Below are 18,553 nucleotides of genomic sequence, written 5' to 3'. Positions count from 1 at the left end.
TGGATGCCTTAGATGAGATTTAATTAAGTGATTGAGAACGATGGTCATGAGATGTGGCCCCAGCAGAGCAGGGGCAGGGCCTCGCCCCAACACCTGGGACCCGAGACAGCAGCAGGGGCCAGGTCCACCACAGACTCACCCGCCCTGGTCAGGAGGCCCTGTTTCCTCTCTTGAAAGGGGTTTGAGAGCTGCAGAGGCCTCTACCAGAACTTTCTGACAGGGGAAGGCCCAGGCCGGCCTCGTGCACATTCTTCCCACTGAGGGACGTTGAAGCCACTCCTTGGGTGGAGAATCTGGACACAGACCCAACAGGCGGGCTGCTCCTACCTGTCCAGGATGCCACTCCAGAGCGGGTTCCTGCTGGGATAAGTCTTCCAGTGGCTGAGGGGCCGACCTGGCCTGTCCCTCAGCTGACCGGAATGTACCCACAGGCTAACCTGAACTCCTCTGGGACAAGCTCTGGGGCACTTCTCATGCCCGGTGAGCTGACATGAGGCTCACGTAGGAGAACTCAGAGCAGCAGCTGTCATGTGGGGGTGGCCCTAGAACGGGTCCCTGCATTCTGCCTCTGCTTGACTTTTCGAGGCGCTCGAGGCTGGGCCACAACCTTTGTCCCACTCGGGAGAGTACTCTGGAAATGTCCAGCCCTGTAGACACTGGGCGGTCAGCTGCGTGCAGAGGCAGGGGACAGGCAGGCTTTAGTAGCCACAGATCAGTGCCAATGCCTTCTGCCCCTTATTGAGGGTCAGGGCCACCTTGAGGGGTGCACGCAGGTGCAATATTTGACTGAGACGTTTTGATGACATTATGGGCCAGAGTCTTTTTATCCAAATAATAACAATCATAAGCTTTTCCCCCTCTCTCCTTCCTTTTCAAGGGCAACTCTGGAGGTGACGGCCCAGCTGGCCCTCCTGGTGAACGGGTAAGCAGCTGGAGCCTTCGGGGGTGTCTCCGAGAGCACAGCCTGCCTCGAATGCCCCCTGCACTTTGTCCTGGGGTGGGCTGGGGCCAGGGAAGGACACCTCAGACCCTGCTGAAGGGTAGGGTTTTCCTAAGATACCAAGAATAGGTCACACCCAGGGAGTGAACTTTTCCATACGTCAGGGACCTGTACCCCAGCCCTGGTCTTGGGGTTTGGGAATGGCGGAGATGACAGGAAATGGGTCCCAGGCTCCATCCTGCCCCCAAGGGTGGGGCAGGGTGAGGGAGAGGCTGGAATAATGGAGGAAAGGTCATGGGGGTGGCAAGAAATGACACCTGCATTCCGAGAGCCACCGGCACAGACACGTCAGCCGCAGGAGCTGCTCTGAAGAGACCCCTTATCCTCAAACTGGCCTTTCTGTGTTCCCAGGGACCCAACGGACCCCAAGGACCCACGGGATTTCCTGGACCAAAGGGCCCCCCTGTAAGTAATGGCTTCCTTGCTGGGCCAGCACTGCCTGTCCCTTCCGACACCGCCTGCTTGTCTCCGAGGTCTGCTCGGAGCTCCTCACAGTGGCCGGTGGGTGGAGGGAGGCCCGAGGTGAAATTCTGGCTGCTCAGATGAGGGGGAGACCCCCGCCCAAGGCTACTGCAGGGCAGTCCGTGACTGTGTCCCATTGCCGGGCCACCGGCGCTGGAGAGAGCTGCGCACTGGGGTCCTCTCTCCTTTAGACTGAAGTGATTTTCTCACCCAATTCTGTGTTAGTGCCCTGGGGCTGCCATCACGAATGACCAGGAACCGGGTGTGGCTTAGAACTGGGTGTGGCTCTTCTCTCACAGCCCTGGAGGCCAGAAGTTAGCAAAGTGTGGTCAGTCAGAGCGGGCACCTTCTGGAAGCTTCTCCCGGGGCGCTTGTAGCTGCTGCCAGTCCTTGGCACCCAGTGGCCTGTGCACACTCACCCTGGCCGCTGCCTCCATCTTCACGTGGACTTCCTTCTGTGTCTTTCTGTCTTCTAATCTCTTTCTTTTTTTTTTTGTTTTTTGAGAGTCTCGCTCTGTCGCCCAGGCTGGAGTGCAGTGGCAGTGGCACGATCTCGGCTCACTGCAACCTCCGCCTCCTGGGATCAAGCCATTCTCCTGCCTCAGCCTCCAGAGTAGCTGGGATTACAGGTGTGCGCTGCCACACCCAGCTAATTTTTGTATTTTTAGTAGAGACGGGGTTTCACCGTGTTGGCCAGGATGGTCTCGAACTCCTGACCTCAGGTGATCCACCTGCCTCAGCCTCCCAGATTGCTGGGCTTACAGGCGTGAGCCACTGCACCTGGACATCTCTTTCGTTTTATAAAAACACCAGTCACTGGGCTGGGCCCACACCCATCTAGGTTGGCTTCATCCTAATTCAGTTACACTGGCAAAGACCCCATTTCCAAGTGAGGTCACAGGCACAGGTTCTGGGGGGGACATGCCCTTTTGGGGGACACACTTCGCCTTACGATGGGTGTGATGTATCTCCTCCAGTATCAACATCCATCTAGCAGTGGGATTATGGTCCAGCAGGCATTGCGGGGCTGGTGGGGAGGGGGTTGGACTTTGCAACCGACAGACTCAGGTCCTGGCGCCGCCTGTGCCACCTGCTGCCGGACCTCAGGATGCCGAGTGGCCTCTTCTGCCTCGGTTTCTCCCTTGGGAGATGAGGGCGACAACAGCACGTCCCTTGGGGCAGTTGTGAGGATTTTGTAGGATGACGGGCAGGCGCCAAGGGCAGCCTTACATTTGTTGTCACTGTCCCCCTGCCTGCCGGGTGATTGTCCTTCTCAGAGGATGTGCAGGGACAGGAGCCATGGAAATAACGGTCGCTCCACGTGGCATTAAATCTCAAAGGTGGGTGCTTCTCAGACACGAATGAACCTCGTTTCCTTTGGTTTTTTTCTTCAGGGCCCTCCAGGCAAGGATGGACTCCCGGGGCACCCTGGACAGAGAGGCGAGACTGTGAGTATCCTGGGTGCTGGGGGACGTGGCTGGCTGGCTCTCTGAACACCCTGCATGTGGGCACAGCCCTCGCTGCCCAGTGCCATCTAGGACCCTCCTGGCCTGGGAGAGACAGGTTGGCCTCAGAAAGGTTCCCAAGGGCTGGGCCGGCTTCCACTGACTCAGAGCCGGGCTATGAGGCAGGGCTGGGGCAGAGCAGTCCTGCTGGCTGGCAGCGCCTTGTGGCATCTGTGGGCGGAAGGCAGGTGCTGGCTGTGGGCTGGTTTTGGAAACTTTGGTAAGAGGCCACATTTAAAGATATACACAGATTATCCTGGGCAGACTGAAGCCTCGTGCATCCAGCCTTATTTTCCTTCTAGAATAATGCTGAGTGTCACCGAGCTTGAGGGATACGTCTTTTAATTGGGAAAGTGCTGGGAAAGGGTCTACATGTTACTCAGTGTCATTCAGTCATTCGATGCTGCAGCACTTCAAGAGGGCGGCTGTGGGCCACGTACCATCCCCACCCGCGTTTACCCAGGCCCTTTCAGCTCCAATCCAGGGGGTCTGGAGGATGCCTGCGATGTCCCCTTTACAGTAAAGAAGACACGTGCCAGGCAGGTTTAAGTGGCCTCTAACTGGTCATGCCTCAGGGCCCATGGTCTTTGCAGCCAAAGACTCCACGTTGACCTTGCCCTTCACTTTAGAAATGCATATCATGGGCCGGGCGCGGTGGCTCAAGCCTGTAATCCCAGCACTTTGGGAGGCCGAGATGGGCGGATCACGAGGTCAGGAGATAGAGACCATCCTGGCTAACACGGTGAAACCCTGTCTCTACTAAAAAAATACAAAAAACTAGCCGGGCGAGGTGGTGGGCACCTGTCGTCCCAGCTACTCGGGAGGCTGAGGCAGGAGAATGGTGTGAACCCGGGAGGCGGAGCTTGCAGTGAGCTGAGCTGAGATCCGGCCACTGCACTCCAGCCCGGGCGACAGAGGGAAACTCTGTCTTAAAAAAAAAAAAAAAGAAATACATATCACAGGCTACTTCATCTAGACCAGAAAGGACTCCAACATTTTCAGTTGGGAGAAAAAACCCTCATCAGAAACGGGATCATTTTCCTGGCCCCATCAGCCCTTTGGAATTTGACCCAGCTCCCTAAAGGTGTGTTTCAGGAAAGGGTGCAGGCACGCCGGTGACCTGGCCCACACCTGCAAGCTTGGGACTCCAGGCTTTGACTCTCTGGGGACGTGCAGCATCAGGCGACTTCCTCATCGCCACGCTGTGTTCCTTCTCTGAGTGCCCACCCGCTCTGTCCAGCTTAAAGGATGAATTACACAAATGCAGCATTTCCCACCAAGGAGACTGGGGGGCATGCCAGGGTCACTGCAAGGGTCTCTGCAGCCAGGTTTCTAGGGGTCTCTACAGGACCAGCAAAAGCAGGTCCCCTCGTGGAATGGGTCTGTGAGTGCCCTGTTGAATATATTCTCCGTGCCTGCTTTGACAAAATCCCCTTTGTCTGTCTTTGGTTCGTTGTGATGAAACCTCTTTTAATTATGCCTTCACTGCTGTTCTGCATGGCGCGTGCTGCCTGATAAATGGAGATTGCTTTGCTCTTTTGTTTATAGAGAAAAATTAAAACATTTCTTCTGAGCTTTGCATATTTTTCTCTAATGCCTTTTCAAGGAGACAAGATAGAAGGTTTTACCTATTATGTGCTTTTCTCCCTCTGACTTATACTGGACGGAGGCTGGTAAAAGAATTAAGCTGCTCGTCTCTGCTCAGAAAGTTGCACATGTACTTCCAGCTGCCTTCTGCCACCGCGGCCGCCTCCCTAGACACAGGGCGCTGGAGTGATGCCAGTGGGCGCTCCATGTCTCTGAGACCCACTTGGGGCACAGCATCTCCTCCATGGGCTAGTCCAGACAAGCCCACCAGAAAGAGCTTCTCTGGAGTGTTGATTTCCTTCTTTTTTTAAAAAAATGGAACAGAAATGGTCATTATTTCTCCTAAATGTGAGCCAGAAACTTATTTCTCAGCAAAGGGCTGAGCTCATATTCCGTCCTCAACAGCTAGGAGTGGCTGAGGGCCCCTGGGGGAGGCCTTTTTTTGTTTTGTGTTAACATTGACGTTAGCAAAACTTAACCAAGGCTCCTGTCTCCCCTTGGGCTCTTGGGCTCTTCTCCCCGGGTCCACTGAGCAGGGCATGCCCTTGACACCTGTCCACCACCCCTTCCTTCTGACCCCGTAAGTGTAACGTACGTTAGAAACGATCGTTCTAGCCAGCTGTATACAACTGAGCTGGGCTTAAAGGAGAGAGCCCTTCTAGAGTTTGCAACGAAACTGAATCTGGGCTGGCCACAGTGGCTCACTCCTATAATCCCAGCACTTTGGGAGGCCGAGGTGGGCCGATCACCTGAGGTCGGGAGTTTGAGACCAGCCTAGCCAACATGGTGAAACCCCGTCTCTACTAAAAATACAAAAATTAGCCAGGCCTGGTGGCAGGCACCTGTAATCCCAGCTACTCAGGAGGCTGAGGCAGGAGAATCGCTTGAACCTGGGAGGCAGAGGCTGCAGTGAGCCGAGATCGTGCTGTTGCACTCCAGCCTGGGCAACAAGAGTGAAACTCCGTCTCAAAAAAAAAAAAGGAAGCTGAATCTGCTGTGGGTTCTTATGGCCCGGTGGCTTGGTGCCACTGGCTGCTGGACAATGAGGCAGTGAGCCCAGGCCTGGGGCCGTTCACCCTCCAGCCCTAGCTTGGCCTCGGGGCCAGCCACCTTCTCCTCCAGAGTCTAGAGTTTGCCTCGAGGCCTCCGGGTGGAAGATGTGCATGTCTCCACCAGTGTCATGTGGCACCTGCAGGTGGCTTCTTGCTGGCACCTGTCGTGCTCTGCAGAGGTGCCCGGAAATGAAGCTTGTGTTGCCTTAAGGTCATCTTTCTCCTTTGAGGGAGAGTACAGAAAGCGTGGCGACACCCACAGCCAAGCCAGGATCGTTACCTACGCATGAGCATGCAGAGCGGGCGTGAGATATTCCCGCTGAATCAAGCTAAAAATAACGCATCCAAGCTGCCGCGTTATGAAAGCAGCTGGCTCTCGCTCTAGCCTGTTTTAAATACATGCTGAGGAGCACACGGGCAGAGTCACCTGTCGTGCATCAGAGGCGTTCATGCCAAAGCAGGGCAGTCGCCACAGAGCCACTGCTGAGAAACAGCCAGAGGTAGCCCCTGGTCCAGAAAGGGCACTGAGCCGACTCACAAAAGGAACACTTGGTGACATGATAAAGGTGAATTGCATCGGCCTAAAGATGCAGAGGCAGAAGAGCAGCCAGTGAGATGAGCTTGTGTGGCTTCGTTACCCTCGTGAAATTAGTGCAAATGCACAGTGGCTCACGCCTGTAATCCCAGCACTTTGGGAGGCTGAGGCAGGTGGATCATGAGGTTGGGAGTTCGAGGCCAGCCTGACCAACATGGTGAAACCCTGTCTGTAGTAAAAATACAAAAATTAGCCGGGTGTGGTCGTGCGTGCCTGTAATCCCAGCTACCCAGGAGGGTGAGGCAGGAGAATCACTTGAACCTGGGAGGCAGAGGTTGCAGTGAGCGGAGATCGAGCCACTGCACTCCAGCCGGGGTGACAGAGCGAGACTCTCCATCTGGGAAAAAAAAATGAAACAAAAGACATGGGCCTCTCACACAAAGTCTGGAGGGTCTACTATGGGGGAAGGGAGGTGGGGGCAAGCATCCTGCTGAGAACAGCGCAGGGCGGGGTGGCGCAGGCCACTGCAGCACCCTCAGTGCAGTGACTCTCTTTTGACAGGGTTTCCAAGGCAAGACTGGCCCTCCAGGCCCCCCAGGCGTGGTCGGCCCTCAGGTAAGCTCCAGCCTTCCCGAATTCCATGGGTCACCCGGGGTCACTTGCCCGCAGGGAAGAGGGTCCCAGCCCAGGCGTCTGCTCCCTCCACGATTCTGGAGGTGCAGGTGCTGCTGAGAGGTTGTCTTAGGTCCTGAATGCTAGTCAGTGTGAGGCTCGCCCCCACACACGAGCGAAGATGTGTTTGCCCTCGACGCGAACCCAGCACGCAGGCCAAGGAAGGCTGCCCGAGGCTCACAGCGTGGCTGGGGCCAGACCTGGGCCAGCTCAGGAACTGGGCTCATCGCTGCTGTGGGTGTCCAAGGCAGCTAACTCTTCCTGCCACTGGGCCCTGTGGGTGCCACGGGCCTGCCGTTCTAACCGCAGATCGGTGGCAGATCAGTGGCAGGAGCGGCTTAGAGCCAGGATGGATGGCTTAGAGCTGTGAAACGGGGAGGGGTCACCTTGTGTCCTAGAAAGCGCACACCTCATGTAGTGGTAAGATGTGGACCCGCTGCAGCCACAGAACTGAAGGGCATGTGGGCTCTGCCCCTGGTGTGGCTTTTCTCCCATCCTCAGCCTGTCCTGTGGCTGAATCACAGCCTCTCTCAGGGCATGTCCCAGGAAGGCAGGCTTGGCTGTGCCTCCTGAAGGCGCCAGGTTGGGGAAGAGGGCCACGCGGGGCGCAGCAGGGGCCAGGCAGTGAACAGCGCACCAGCACCCACCCTCTGGATTGTTGCCAGGAAGAGAAGGCTTGCAAAGGCACTTGGAGGTTTGGTGGGCCTGCAGCAGGCCTTTGCCTCCATGACCAGGGCTGTTCTTAGGTTTAGGAAGAAATGCTCGCTCCCTTGCAAGTCACTCGAAACATTTGTGGCTGACACTGATTTTCCCCACAGGGTCCCACGGGAGAAACGGGCCCAATGGGTGAGCGTGGCCACCCTGGGCCCCCTGGACCCCCCGGTGAACAGGGGCTTCCGGGCCTTGCTGGAAAAGAAGGGACGAAGGTGAGTTTCTGGAACCTTCTGTGTCAGCTCAGGCGTTTCCTAAGGAATCATTTTGGGACTTGGTGTTTTTCTTGCTCTTTTCTGATGAATGGGTAATTCCTCCTCATGCCAGTTCACTCCCCAGACCGCACGATTTACTCACTTTTGCTTGATTCACTCCAGGAGTCGTGCTGACCTGCTCAGGGACGGGCTTGAAGGGGGAGTGCAGGGGTCATCACCATCCTCCACCGTCTGCTCTCTCCCCAGCTGCCAGCCCTGCTCCCAGAAAAGGTTAAAAAGCTCTGGGACTTCGTGTGTCCATATCACATTTAGCAGAAAGTGGTCCTTTTAAAAACCCCTCACCCCAGCCAGGTGCGGTGGCTCACGCCTGTAATCCCAGCACTTTTGCAGGCTGAGGCAGGTGGATCACCTGAGGTCAGGAAGTTGAGACCAGCCTGGCCAGCATCTCTACTAAAAACACAGAAATTAGCTGGGTGTGGTGGCGTGCACCTGTAATCCCACCTACTTGGGAGGCTGAGGCAGGAGAATCACTTGAACCCGGGAAGCGGAGGTTGCAGTGAGCCGAGATCGTACCACTGCACTCCAGCCTGGTTAACACCAATGAAACTCTGGTTTTTTGTTTTTTCTTGTTTGTTTGTTTGTTTGTTTTTAAAAAACAGCCCTCACCCCAAGAGCCTGAGAAATTATAAAAGTGAAAAGCAAACGTGTTTTTGTCCCACCTCTTGGTGCCAGCTCCAACTACCCTCTTTTCATATCTCCTCCCCTGGGCGCCCCAGAGTGAGTGGCCATAACTTGCTGTGTTAGCACAAAAATAGCCCTTCCCTTTCAGCTCTTCAATAAGGGATGCTGCAAAGGCAAGCTCTCCAGCCCGTAGGACCACAGAAGAGTAAACCTGAAAAATAACAAAGTGAAGCAAATGAAGAAATACTGAAAAAAAAACCACACACCCGTGTGTGCATGTAGATATAGGAATCAAAACACATGTGTACACGCACACGTGTGTGTATTCTAGACACAAAGAGAGCTCTCCAGGCTTGGAAAGGCGGCCACGGGCATTTGACCTGCTCGTTTGAAAACCGCACTGTGCTCCACATTGGACCCCAGAGAATAGTTTGGAAGCTATCAAAGCTTTACTGTACCTCAGGGAGAGTCGAGGCTAAGTGGTGACTTTTTTTTCAGAAAATGTGGTTTCAGGCGTGAAGAAGTCCCTTAAGCGATAAATCCATTTAGGACAATGCTTTTAACGCTGTTTTGACCACGGATTTCTTTGAGCATGGTCTTACAAGGAGCCCCAAATCTATGGAAAAGGTGGATGTGCCCTCAGCTGCCACGGGGCCCATCGTAGCCCTTAAGGGCCTTGGGAGGAAGGACCCAGGAACCCCATGGAGCAGGGGCAGGGTCAGATTTGCACGCAGAGCCTGCCAGATGGGCATGGCTTCCAGGCAGAGGCTCAGGCTGTGCTCCCACGTGTGGACTGCTGAGTCCAGTCACGACTCTGGAAAGTGGCCAGGAGAAGCCCAATCCAACCCAAGTCCAGGGGTGTCTGATGAGAAGGCCCCAACGCTTGGCCTCGCTCTGGGGCGGCTGAGAGGTCTGCGTCGCTGGCTCCAAGAAAACTCATTTCTGACTCTGTTTTCAGGGTGACCCAGGCCCCGCAGGCCTCCCTGGGAAAGATGGCCCTCCAGGATTACGTGGTTTCCCTGGGGACCGAGGGCTTCCTGGTCCAGTGGTGAGTGAGAGGCCAGGCGGGGAATGAAATGGGACAGGATGCAGCCCTGGAGGCCTCTCCCCGCGTGCCCTTGACCAACCTTTTCATGGCTTTGCAGGGAGCTCTTGGACTGAAAGGCAATGAAGGACCCCCTGGCCCGCCAGGCCCTGCGGTGAGTCAAAGCCTTTGTCCCATCCTCTTTCTCGAATCCTACTCTCCAGGTCAGAAGGGGCAGTCCCTGAGAGCCCAGAGCATGCAGCTGCCCCAGACCCCTGAGGATCCTGGGGAGGACGTGGAGGGGGGAAGATGGCCTTTGGGGAGATGTGGACGGTGCATCCCAAGCCTGCAGCCAGGATGATGAAGGGTCCCGGGGCACACCGAGGAAAGGAGAGTGCTGGGCAGCCTGTAGGGCAGGAGGAGCAAGGAGAAAGCCTTTACATCTAGCGTGGGTCTGGGCTGGGCCAGCAGGGGAAGAAACAGATGCGGGTCTCCCAGGATTCTGAAGATGCACGCTAAAGCCAGGCTGCCCACGGCGGGGGCACACTGGGCAGGATAGCCCTCTCGATTAGGCCAGGTACCCACCCATCCATATGCCAGCCCCCAGGCAAGGCATTCCCTGGAAAATGCACACCATGAAGGAGCACAGCAGAGAGGGGCATGGGTGCCCAATGGGCATGTGGGCCCTGGAGGGGAGTGGGTGCCCCATGGGCATGGGGGCCCTGGAGGAGAGGGGGCACCCCGCAGGCATGTGGGCCCTGGAGGAGAGGGGGTACCCTGCGGGCCCTAGAGGGGAGGGAGTGCCAGGCTCCTAGAAGAGGGAGCCTGTTGAAGGCAAGCACACCACAGGGCACACTGTCAGACACCAAGGGGAGGAGCACCTGGGAGCTTGGAGTTACAGGAGGACGCAGAGCCCCGAAAGCTAGACCGGGTAATTTGTGCTTGCAAAGGGCCATAGGGAGCCACTGTGGGCTCTAGAGTGAGCAGGTAAGTGGAGGGATCAGCTGGTACTTTACAAAGTCACGTCCACGCAGTTTGAGAGCCTTTGAAACAGACTGTTTTCTTGCTCTACTTCAGGGATCTCCAGGGGAGAGAGGTCCAGCCGGAGCCGCTGGGCCCATTGGAATTCCAGGGAGACCTGGGCCCCAGGGACCCCCAGGGCCAGCAGGAGAGAAAGGGGCTCCTGTAAGTACTGCCTTGGATCGGGGGAGCCCTTCCCTCAGAGGTGCTGGGGTCGTTCCGTGTCCAGCCTTGTCCCTCCTCCTGTGATGACCCCAGGGGTATTTCCTTGGGATTGGGGATAGGGTGGGGTCTGTGGCCCTCTAGGCCAGAGGGAGTGTCCCACAGTGACCTGGTGAACTGCCCGAGGAGCACAGGAGTAGCCCCGGCGCCAACCACATTCTTCCTGCCATTAGCTGAGCCAAAGGGGCCCTGCGGGGATGATGCTGGGCAGGGCTCAGCCTGTCCACACCTGCGTGCTGGTGTTCCCCACCCGTGTGGACAGAGGAAGGGGCCGAAGACAGTCAGTGACCTGTGGACTTGGTCTCCGTCCACCCTCAGTGCCACCTGTGTGATCGGGCCACAGCTGCCCACTGTGTGAACTGCTCCCCGCTACTGGCCTAGACCCATGGCTGGGCTCTTCATGGGAAAGGATATTTGGAACTGGGGAGCCCCGTTTCTTGGTTGGGGGGCAGGTGGAGAGAGCAGATGTCCAGCAAAGAAGGGGCAGGGGATGGGTGGATAACGGGAAGACGAAGCACCATCCTCTGTGTCCAGGAAAAGTCCACCTACCGGTGAGCCCCAAATTTTGCAGGCTTTGTGGAGCCTCAGGAGTGGAGAGGAGCATGTCTTGAGGCCGCCCAGATCTTGGTCTCCATGAAGGAGATGAGTGAGCGCCCTCGCCTAGATGCCTCCTGCCAGCCTGCTTTCGTGAATAACCCACAAAATACCACTTACCATCCAGAAGTGGTCCACCCTGACCCGTGTTTGACTTCTGCCACACAATTTTGCAATGTCCCCTACCTCTGCATTCAATCAGCTATGGAGACCAATTTAATTAATCTCCGCTTTTCCTTCCCAGTACAGACGGTCAGAGTGAGCTTGAGTTCTCTGGGGCAATCAGCAGGTATCAGCGCATACCATCTCAAATTGAGTTAGGTCTGAGTGCTGATTGTTAGAAAGCTGTTTTCTTTCTCTTTTTTTTTTTGAGACGGAGTCTCGCTCTGTTGCCCAGGCTGGAGTGCAGTGGCGTGATCTTGGCTCGCTGCAACCTCTGCCCCCTGGGTTTAAGCGATTCTCCTGCCTCAGCCTCCCTAGTAGCTGGGATTACAGACGTGCGCTACCACACCCGGCTAATTTTTGTATTTTTAGTAGAGACGGGGTTTCGCCATATTGGCCAGGCGGGTCTCGAACTCCTGACCTGAGGTGATCTACCCACCTCAGCCTCCCAAGGTGCTGGGATGACAGGCGTGAGCCACTGCGCCCAGCCAGAAAGCTGTGATTTTCTTGTACGTTTCACTCTCAGTGGCTCATGGGTGGCAGGAATAGCCTACATTCCCTGGGCAGGAACTTCCCTGGAAACCACATTGGAAACATCTGGGCCATTGAGAATCTGTTTAATATGTTATTGGCAATTTTGGTGATTTCTAATCATTTCCAGTGAGGCACCCAGGACATGGATCCAGCTGGATTCTGTGCCAGAAAACTGAAGCCAACTGGGCAGTCAGTGCAGAGAGTGCACACAAAGTCAGTTGGAAATGGCTCGGTTCACGGTTTCAAGAGAGTAGATATTTAAGCAGAAACCTTATAAGAGTTGCTCTATCCAGGGAGAAGCTCGTTATCCTCCTAGAATAGCTCCAGAGGGAAGGAAAGGCCAAGCAAAGGTCGGACGTCTCCGAGAACTCCCAACCTGACCCGGAATGTAGGACAGGAAGCTCCCACAAAAGCCCCACACGTGGTCTTTGCATTCTCTGGCTTAAGTAGGGTAGAAATTTCTATGAATAGGAGCTAAGTTTGAGGAGCAGGATGTGCATTGTGGAGGGAGGAAATGGTAAGACGAAATAGTGATGGATGACTAAATCCCGGCTACATTTAGACCAGAACATTGCATGTACATTCTCTCTTCCATGTTTCCCTTCCCAACGTGCACACTCTCCTTCTGTGTATCTGTCGGAAGACAAGGATTCCTGTCTGGAGTGAGAAAATATAGGCTGCTCACCGAGTGATGTGATGGCTGGTAAAACTGAGCAAAGCAAGAACTTAAGAAGGATCATTTGAGATTACCAAGCAGGCAGTTAGGAGGAAAATGAAGTTACAAGGACAGGAAAAATAGGGTGTGCGTATGCATGCAAGCATGTCCTGTGTGTGTACGTGTGTGTGCATACTCATATATGCATGCACATACCTGTTGGTGTACTTGTTTGTGTGTACGTCCTTGTGTGTGCATGCATGTCCTTGTGTGTACGTCAGTGCATATTCATGTGTGTGCATGTGCATGTGAGTATGCTTGTTTTGTGCACACGTTTGTGTGTGCATACATGTATATATGTATATACACAGCCATATTTGTGTGTGTGCATGTATGTACATGTTGGTGTATGCTTATATGTCTTCATGTGTGTGCATGCATATCCTTTTGCGTGTGTGCAGGGAGAGTGCAGAGAGTATAAAGAATCAGAAGGTTGGTGAAGGCTGGAGCTCAGGCTATCCACATCACTGGGCTTGGCTCCCAGTCGCTAGCTTAGACGATCCACATACAGGCTCATTTTGTTTGAGCCTGAATTCAGGCTGGCTGGGTTTGGATCCTGTCTCTACTACTCACTCACTGTGCCTCAGTTTCCCCATCTGTAAAAGAGCAGCCTTTCATAGGATGAGTGTGGATTAATTGAAGTGATGCACCAGAAGTTCACGGTCCGGGGGCGGGCTCAGAGTCGGCCCTCAGTGGCCCTGGCTGAAATCCATTAGGACTGTGGGGACAGTCGACGCTCACCAACTCCCACTCCCTGCCGACGGGTCCCTCTCTTGGGTAATGAGCTGGTGAGGGGATGTTCCCAGGTTGGAACCACATTTGACCTGAGATCTTCTGTATTCTCTAGGGTGAGAAAGGCCCACAAGGCCCAGCTGGCCGAGACGGTCTCCAGGGTCCTGTGGGACTCCCGGGTCCAGCTGGCCCTGTGGGTCCCCCTGGAGAAGACGGAGATAAGGTAAGGCGAATCCAGAGTGACCCATGGCTGGGCCTGGCTGGGCAGGCGGGTGCGAGGGAGGGTGGCGAATTTAAAGGATAGGATGCCGGTGGGTAGAGCGGCTCAGCTGGTGGAGTGATACTGCACCCACCCCGCAGCCCTGGCGTTAGGGGATAATGTCCCAGCAGCCCACAGATAAACAGTAATACACGCAGTCCCCGGCATGCTTGAGGGACTTAGAAACCACCTCCTCCTGTGTCATTTTGAGGTTGCCCACGACATTTGCTGTGAGTAGCCAGAGCAGAGAAAAATGCTTCCCGGTCCCCCCCGAATCATTTCCAATTCTGAAGCTGCGGAGCCCGGTTTAATGAGGTTTTGCTTACTATCTATTTTTAAATGTCTCCACTTGAATGATCCAGGCTCCCGTTCATTAAGAATGTGCTTTATAATTCTCAAATGATGACTGCAGGAGCTTGTATTTTATCCTTCGTTTAATGCAGACAGTGAAATTTTGCTCTGCTGTAACTTTCTATTTATGACCCCTCTCTGGGGACATTTCCGACTTTGTCACCTCGGCATGGATGATGCCTTACATCTCCGGGCTGGAGACAGCCTTACCCCAACAGAAACAACAGAGAGGATTTTAGTAACTTCTTTGGCAACATAGTAATTGAGTTGTCTGTTATTACGTTGTCATGGCAGCAGCCCAATTTGAAAAACAGAGTAAATACTTTCAATATGACTTTTCCCACATTTTCAGGTCCACTAAAAGCCCGTCTAGCATCAGATCAAGACCTCATCCCTTTTAGCCCGTGTATTAAAAAGGAAATCAAGCTAATATATGGAAACATTTATGTGTAGGAAAGTTATAGGGCCACCTGGAGAGGACACTGTTCTTCATCGCCAAGAAAAATTCATTATGGGGAACAGAAAAGGTCCAAACGGTTGTCAAGCTGTCTAACAGAATCCCACACACCTTCCTCTAGGGAGAGATCGGGGAGCCAGGGCAGAAAGGAAGCAAAGGGGACAAAGGAGAGCAGGTAAGAGTTGGCGCGGGAGGCGCGGCAGCCCCCAGGTCCCCAGGGGCCTCGTCACAGGCTGTAGGCCGTGTGCCATGCACGTTCTCTTCCAACATTGCTGATGACTGGCAGGACATGCTGTGAAAATCTCCCGTGTGTGTGTGTGTGTTCCAACAGCATGTATGTGCACACGCATGCATATCTGGCAGTGAGTCTCTGTGTTAGAATGAACAGGATGCATCCTCCAGTTTTGTGAAATTAAACAAACCAAGCGTTTCTGTCCTTGAGGGTTTGGGTTCTGCAGACACACCCATTGCCCTCTGAGGTGAGGGGACCAGAATGCTGCGGCACAGGCAGCACCATTGACCAAGTGCCTGTTCATTTTTCCCCTTTTTGTTTTCTCATCTGTTCAGAAATCCTAGTGTGTTCTTACAAAAGCCCCATCGCTCTGCTACCAGCTCCCTCCCGACGGCTGAAACGTCTCCTCCCCTGTGCGGCCAGGCCTTTCCCCCAATATATTGATTCCTAGTCAAGCAGGATCCGCGCTCCCGGGAGGCCTGCCGCAGGGGCTGTGTCCTTCCAGCCGTGGGTGGGCTACCGGGGCCAAGGGCACGGTGCCCTCCTTGCTTGCCTCCTTCCCGTGGTCCCATGCCGGAGGTCTCTTGAGGATGGCACAGCAGGGGACATGGTGCTGGGACCCTCCCTGTTGAAGGGGGCCTCACGTGCCCGTGTTGTGGGTGCATGGTGGGAGTTGAGATGACACACGGTGCTCTCGAGAGACATTGGGGGCAGCTCTTTGCCATCCAGAAATGGGCTCGGGGTGGAACCAAGATCCTCATCTACCTCCCAGAGGCTGCAGCAGGCTTGCACCGTGGTGCAAGGAACGACACATGTGGAGACTGAACTGATGATGTTGATGCATCGGTCCCCGGGCTCAGGATGTGGTCCACCCCTCCCTCAGCCTTATCCACAATCCAGGAAGCCTCCCATATCTCTATCTTGTTCCCCACAGGGTCCTCCCGGGCCTACAGGTCCTCAAGGCCCCATCGGACAGCCGGGTCCCTCTGTGAGTATCCACGGTCAATGACCTTCGGAAAGCCCCATGCCCCCTGGAGCTGCTGGGGTGCCAGCATCCTCACCTGTGGCCGGTTGTTTCCCTGCAGGGAGCTGACGGCGAGCCAGGGCCTCGGGGCCAGCAGGGCCTTTTCGGGCAGAAAGGTGATGAAGGTCCCAGAGGCTTTCCTGGACCCCCTGGGCCAGTGGGGCTTCAGGTAACCGTGGCGTTCTCACCACGCCGGTCTCCGCTTCTGACGTCCCCTGTGTCTTCCCTGTGCTCTCCCCTCTTGTCTTTTTGAGAATGGAAAACTAAAGCCAGGCTGCAGGGGGCCTCCTGGGCCTCCTCGTTCCAACTGGAAGTGCTGCGGCTTCCCAGAATTCCAGGCGTGCCCGCATTTACCGCTCTTCAACAATCTCATTTATTTCTGTGCTCATTGTGGAAACTGACGATTCGTAAGAAACACAGCAAGAGTGACTTCTAAATGCACCCCCTAGAGATGACAGCAATAAACATTTGGGCACGTTTCATTGCCATGCCTTTTAAATGTGTGTATTCTCATACACAGAGGCACATATGTAATTGTATTTGGTTTTTGAAAAATGAATCATGTTGTAAGAGAGAAAGTTTGTACCCAGCTTTCCCCATTTTCCATCCTCCATTCCCATTTTATGTTATGAGCGTGTTGAATGCCATTACACATGACTTTCTATTTATTTGGAAAACATGATTTTTAGTCACTGCACAGTAAGTCAGCATCTGGTGGTGACATAATTTACCCAGGCGTCCCCTGCTGCTGGCTCCTTAGGCTTTATTGTTTTATGGGATCCTGCCACAATCACCTTTGTCGTAAATCTTTGCGATCTCCTCTGCTTGTTTCCTCGGGCTGATTCTGAGACTGGGAACCCCAGGACGTCCTCATGGGTAGCTATGCACAGAGAAGCACCTTCCCGGGGCTTCCGACGCTCAGCGGTGCTGTGTGGGTGGAGGTCATGAAAGTCGTGTGTGTGTCTGACATGCACATGACAGAACAGCGCTTAACTGGGAAGTTTTCTGTTCTCAGGGTTTGCCAGGACCTCCAGGTGAGAAGGGTGAGACAGGAGACGTGGGCCAGATGGTAAGTGTGCCTGAGACTCCAACGCCTTGCCATCCTAGCGGCTCAGTTTTGGGGAAACATTTGCGTTTCCTCTGGGCTCAGTGGTCTCTCCCCTTTCCTAGGGCCCCCCAGGTCCCCCTGGCCCCCGAGGACCCTCCGGAGCTCCAGGTGCTGATGGCCCACAGGGTCCCCCAGGTGGAATAGGAAACCCTGGTGCAGTGGGAGAGAAGGTGAGGCTTGTGCCTGCTCTGGTGGCAGATTTGTGGTTGTTTGAGGTGTGTGTGTGTGTGTATGTACGTGCGTGCTTGTGGGGGTACATGCATGTGTGTGAGATGAGATGTACTCATCTCTATGGGCATGGCTCGGTTATTCCTGTGAAAGGCATTTTGAAAGGTAGGCAAATACTTGTGAAATGGAGCTGAGAACTCTGACTGTCCATTCGTGACAGCCTTTTGCAGAATTTCCAGACAACGCCCCACCGGCAAAGCCCCTGCCTCCTTCTCCAAGGCTCAGCTCTGGTGGAGACTATATTCCTTAAAGAACTGGTGTTTCCAAGCTTGCAGCTTCCATTTCAGCCGAATTATTTTCTCAAATGGGTCCTCTCCATTTGATCTGATTGGTTTTGGAGCCCAGACTCCATGAGCGTGATGGACCCGTGTGTGTGTGCGTGCCTGTGTGTGTGAGCTCGTGTGTGCAGCGTGATGGACCCGTGTGTGTGTGCGTGCCTGTGTGTGTGAGCTCGTGTGTGCAGCGTGATGGACCCGTGTGTGTGTGCGTGCCTGTGTGTGTGAGCTCGTGTGTGCAGCGTGATGGACCCGTGTGTGTGTGCGTGCCTGTGTGTGTGAGCTCGTGTGTGCAGCGTGATGGACCCGTGTGTGTGTGCGTGCCTGTGTGTGTGAGCTCGTGTGTGCAGCGTGATGGACCCGTGTGTGTGTGCGTGCCTGTGTGTGTGAGCTCGTGTGTGCAGCGTGATGGACCCGTGTGTGTGTGCGTGCCTGTGTGTGTGTGCGTGCCTGTGTGTGTGAGCTCATGTGTGCAGCGTGATGGACCCGTGTGTGTGTGCGTGCCTGTGTGTGTGAGTTCGTGTGTGCACACAGGTGCATGTGTGTGTGCCTGCATGCTGGGCGGGATGGCGCTGGGCTGTGACTCCACATCCTTGTTCCTGCATTCGCCTGACTGCAAAAGCACCTCTCCCAGTTCCCTCGGACAAGCGGGAAGACACAGTGTGCATCCATGCACTCCAGCCTCCTGCGCACGGTTTCCAGAGCTTTCTTTCTGACATCAATCAGGCCATTAAATTGGAAGACGCCTTCCACCACTGCTCATTTTTTATGATATAGAAATTAAAGAGAAGTATACCCTGCCGAGACCACAGGGTGATGGTGTGCGGCTTCCACGCAGAGAGGTGGTGTTTGCCTTGGTGTCTCCGCCGTAGGGCATGTGTTTCCGTTCACCTGCTGCCACTGTGGGTGCCCCCTTCCCTGCGCCCCTGTGGCCTGTGTCCCTGAGGACGGCGTGCCTGTCCTGCCTTGGCCCTGGCCATCCCCCACCTGGAGTGCCGTCCTAGCCATTTACCAGCTTCTCATAGTTGCCCTCCACAACCCTTGGAGCAGTGCTCCGGGAAAGCCTTCACAGCCAGTGTTGCTTGCAACCTGGACACTCTGCCCTGTATCCATCACGTGTCTGCCATATTCCTCATGCACCTCCAATTCCGGAAGTGTCTGGGGACGGCAACCACTGCCCCAGGAGCCGCTGGGTC

General features: G+C 54.9%; 1 protein-coding gene across 2 annotated transcripts in view; it reads left to right on the top strand.

Annotated features, from left to right (window-relative positions):
- The window catches only part of COL5A1 (collagen type V alpha 1 chain), a 210,584-nt gene that overhangs the window by 156,191 nt on the left and 35,840 nt on the right, over positions 1-18,553 (top strand). For both annotated transcript variants that reach the window (XM_028834624.2, XM_015116402.3), the window contains exons 35-48: positions 878-922; positions 1,352-1,405; positions 2,857-2,910; positions 6,703-6,756; positions 7,632-7,739; positions 9,379-9,468; positions 9,566-9,619; positions 10,522-10,629; positions 13,539-13,646; positions 14,612-14,665; positions 15,657-15,710; positions 15,808-15,915; positions 16,762-16,815; positions 16,917-17,024. In XM_028834624.2, coding sequence (XP_028690457.2) covers positions 878-922; positions 1,352-1,405; positions 2,857-2,910; positions 6,703-6,756; positions 7,632-7,739; positions 9,379-9,468; positions 9,566-9,619; positions 10,522-10,629; positions 13,539-13,646; positions 14,612-14,665; positions 15,657-15,710; positions 15,808-15,915; positions 16,762-16,815; positions 16,917-17,024 — 1,053 coding nt within the window. The remainder of the gene's footprint in view (positions 1-877; positions 923-1,351; positions 1,406-2,856; positions 2,911-6,702; positions 6,757-7,631; positions 7,740-9,378; positions 9,469-9,565; positions 9,620-10,521; positions 10,630-13,538; positions 13,647-14,611; positions 14,666-15,656; positions 15,711-15,807; positions 15,916-16,761; positions 16,816-16,916; positions 17,025-18,553) is intronic.

The sequence above is a fragment of the Macaca mulatta genome, chromosome 15 (assembly GCF_049350105.2).
Source record: "Macaca mulatta isolate MMU2019108-1 chromosome 15, T2T-MMU8v2.0, whole genome shotgun sequence".
Taxonomy (NCBI): Eukaryota; Metazoa; Chordata; class Mammalia; order Primates; family Cercopithecidae; genus Macaca; species Macaca mulatta.
Note: the sequence above shows the minus strand (reverse complement) of the source record. Positions and strands in the feature narration are given on the sequence as shown.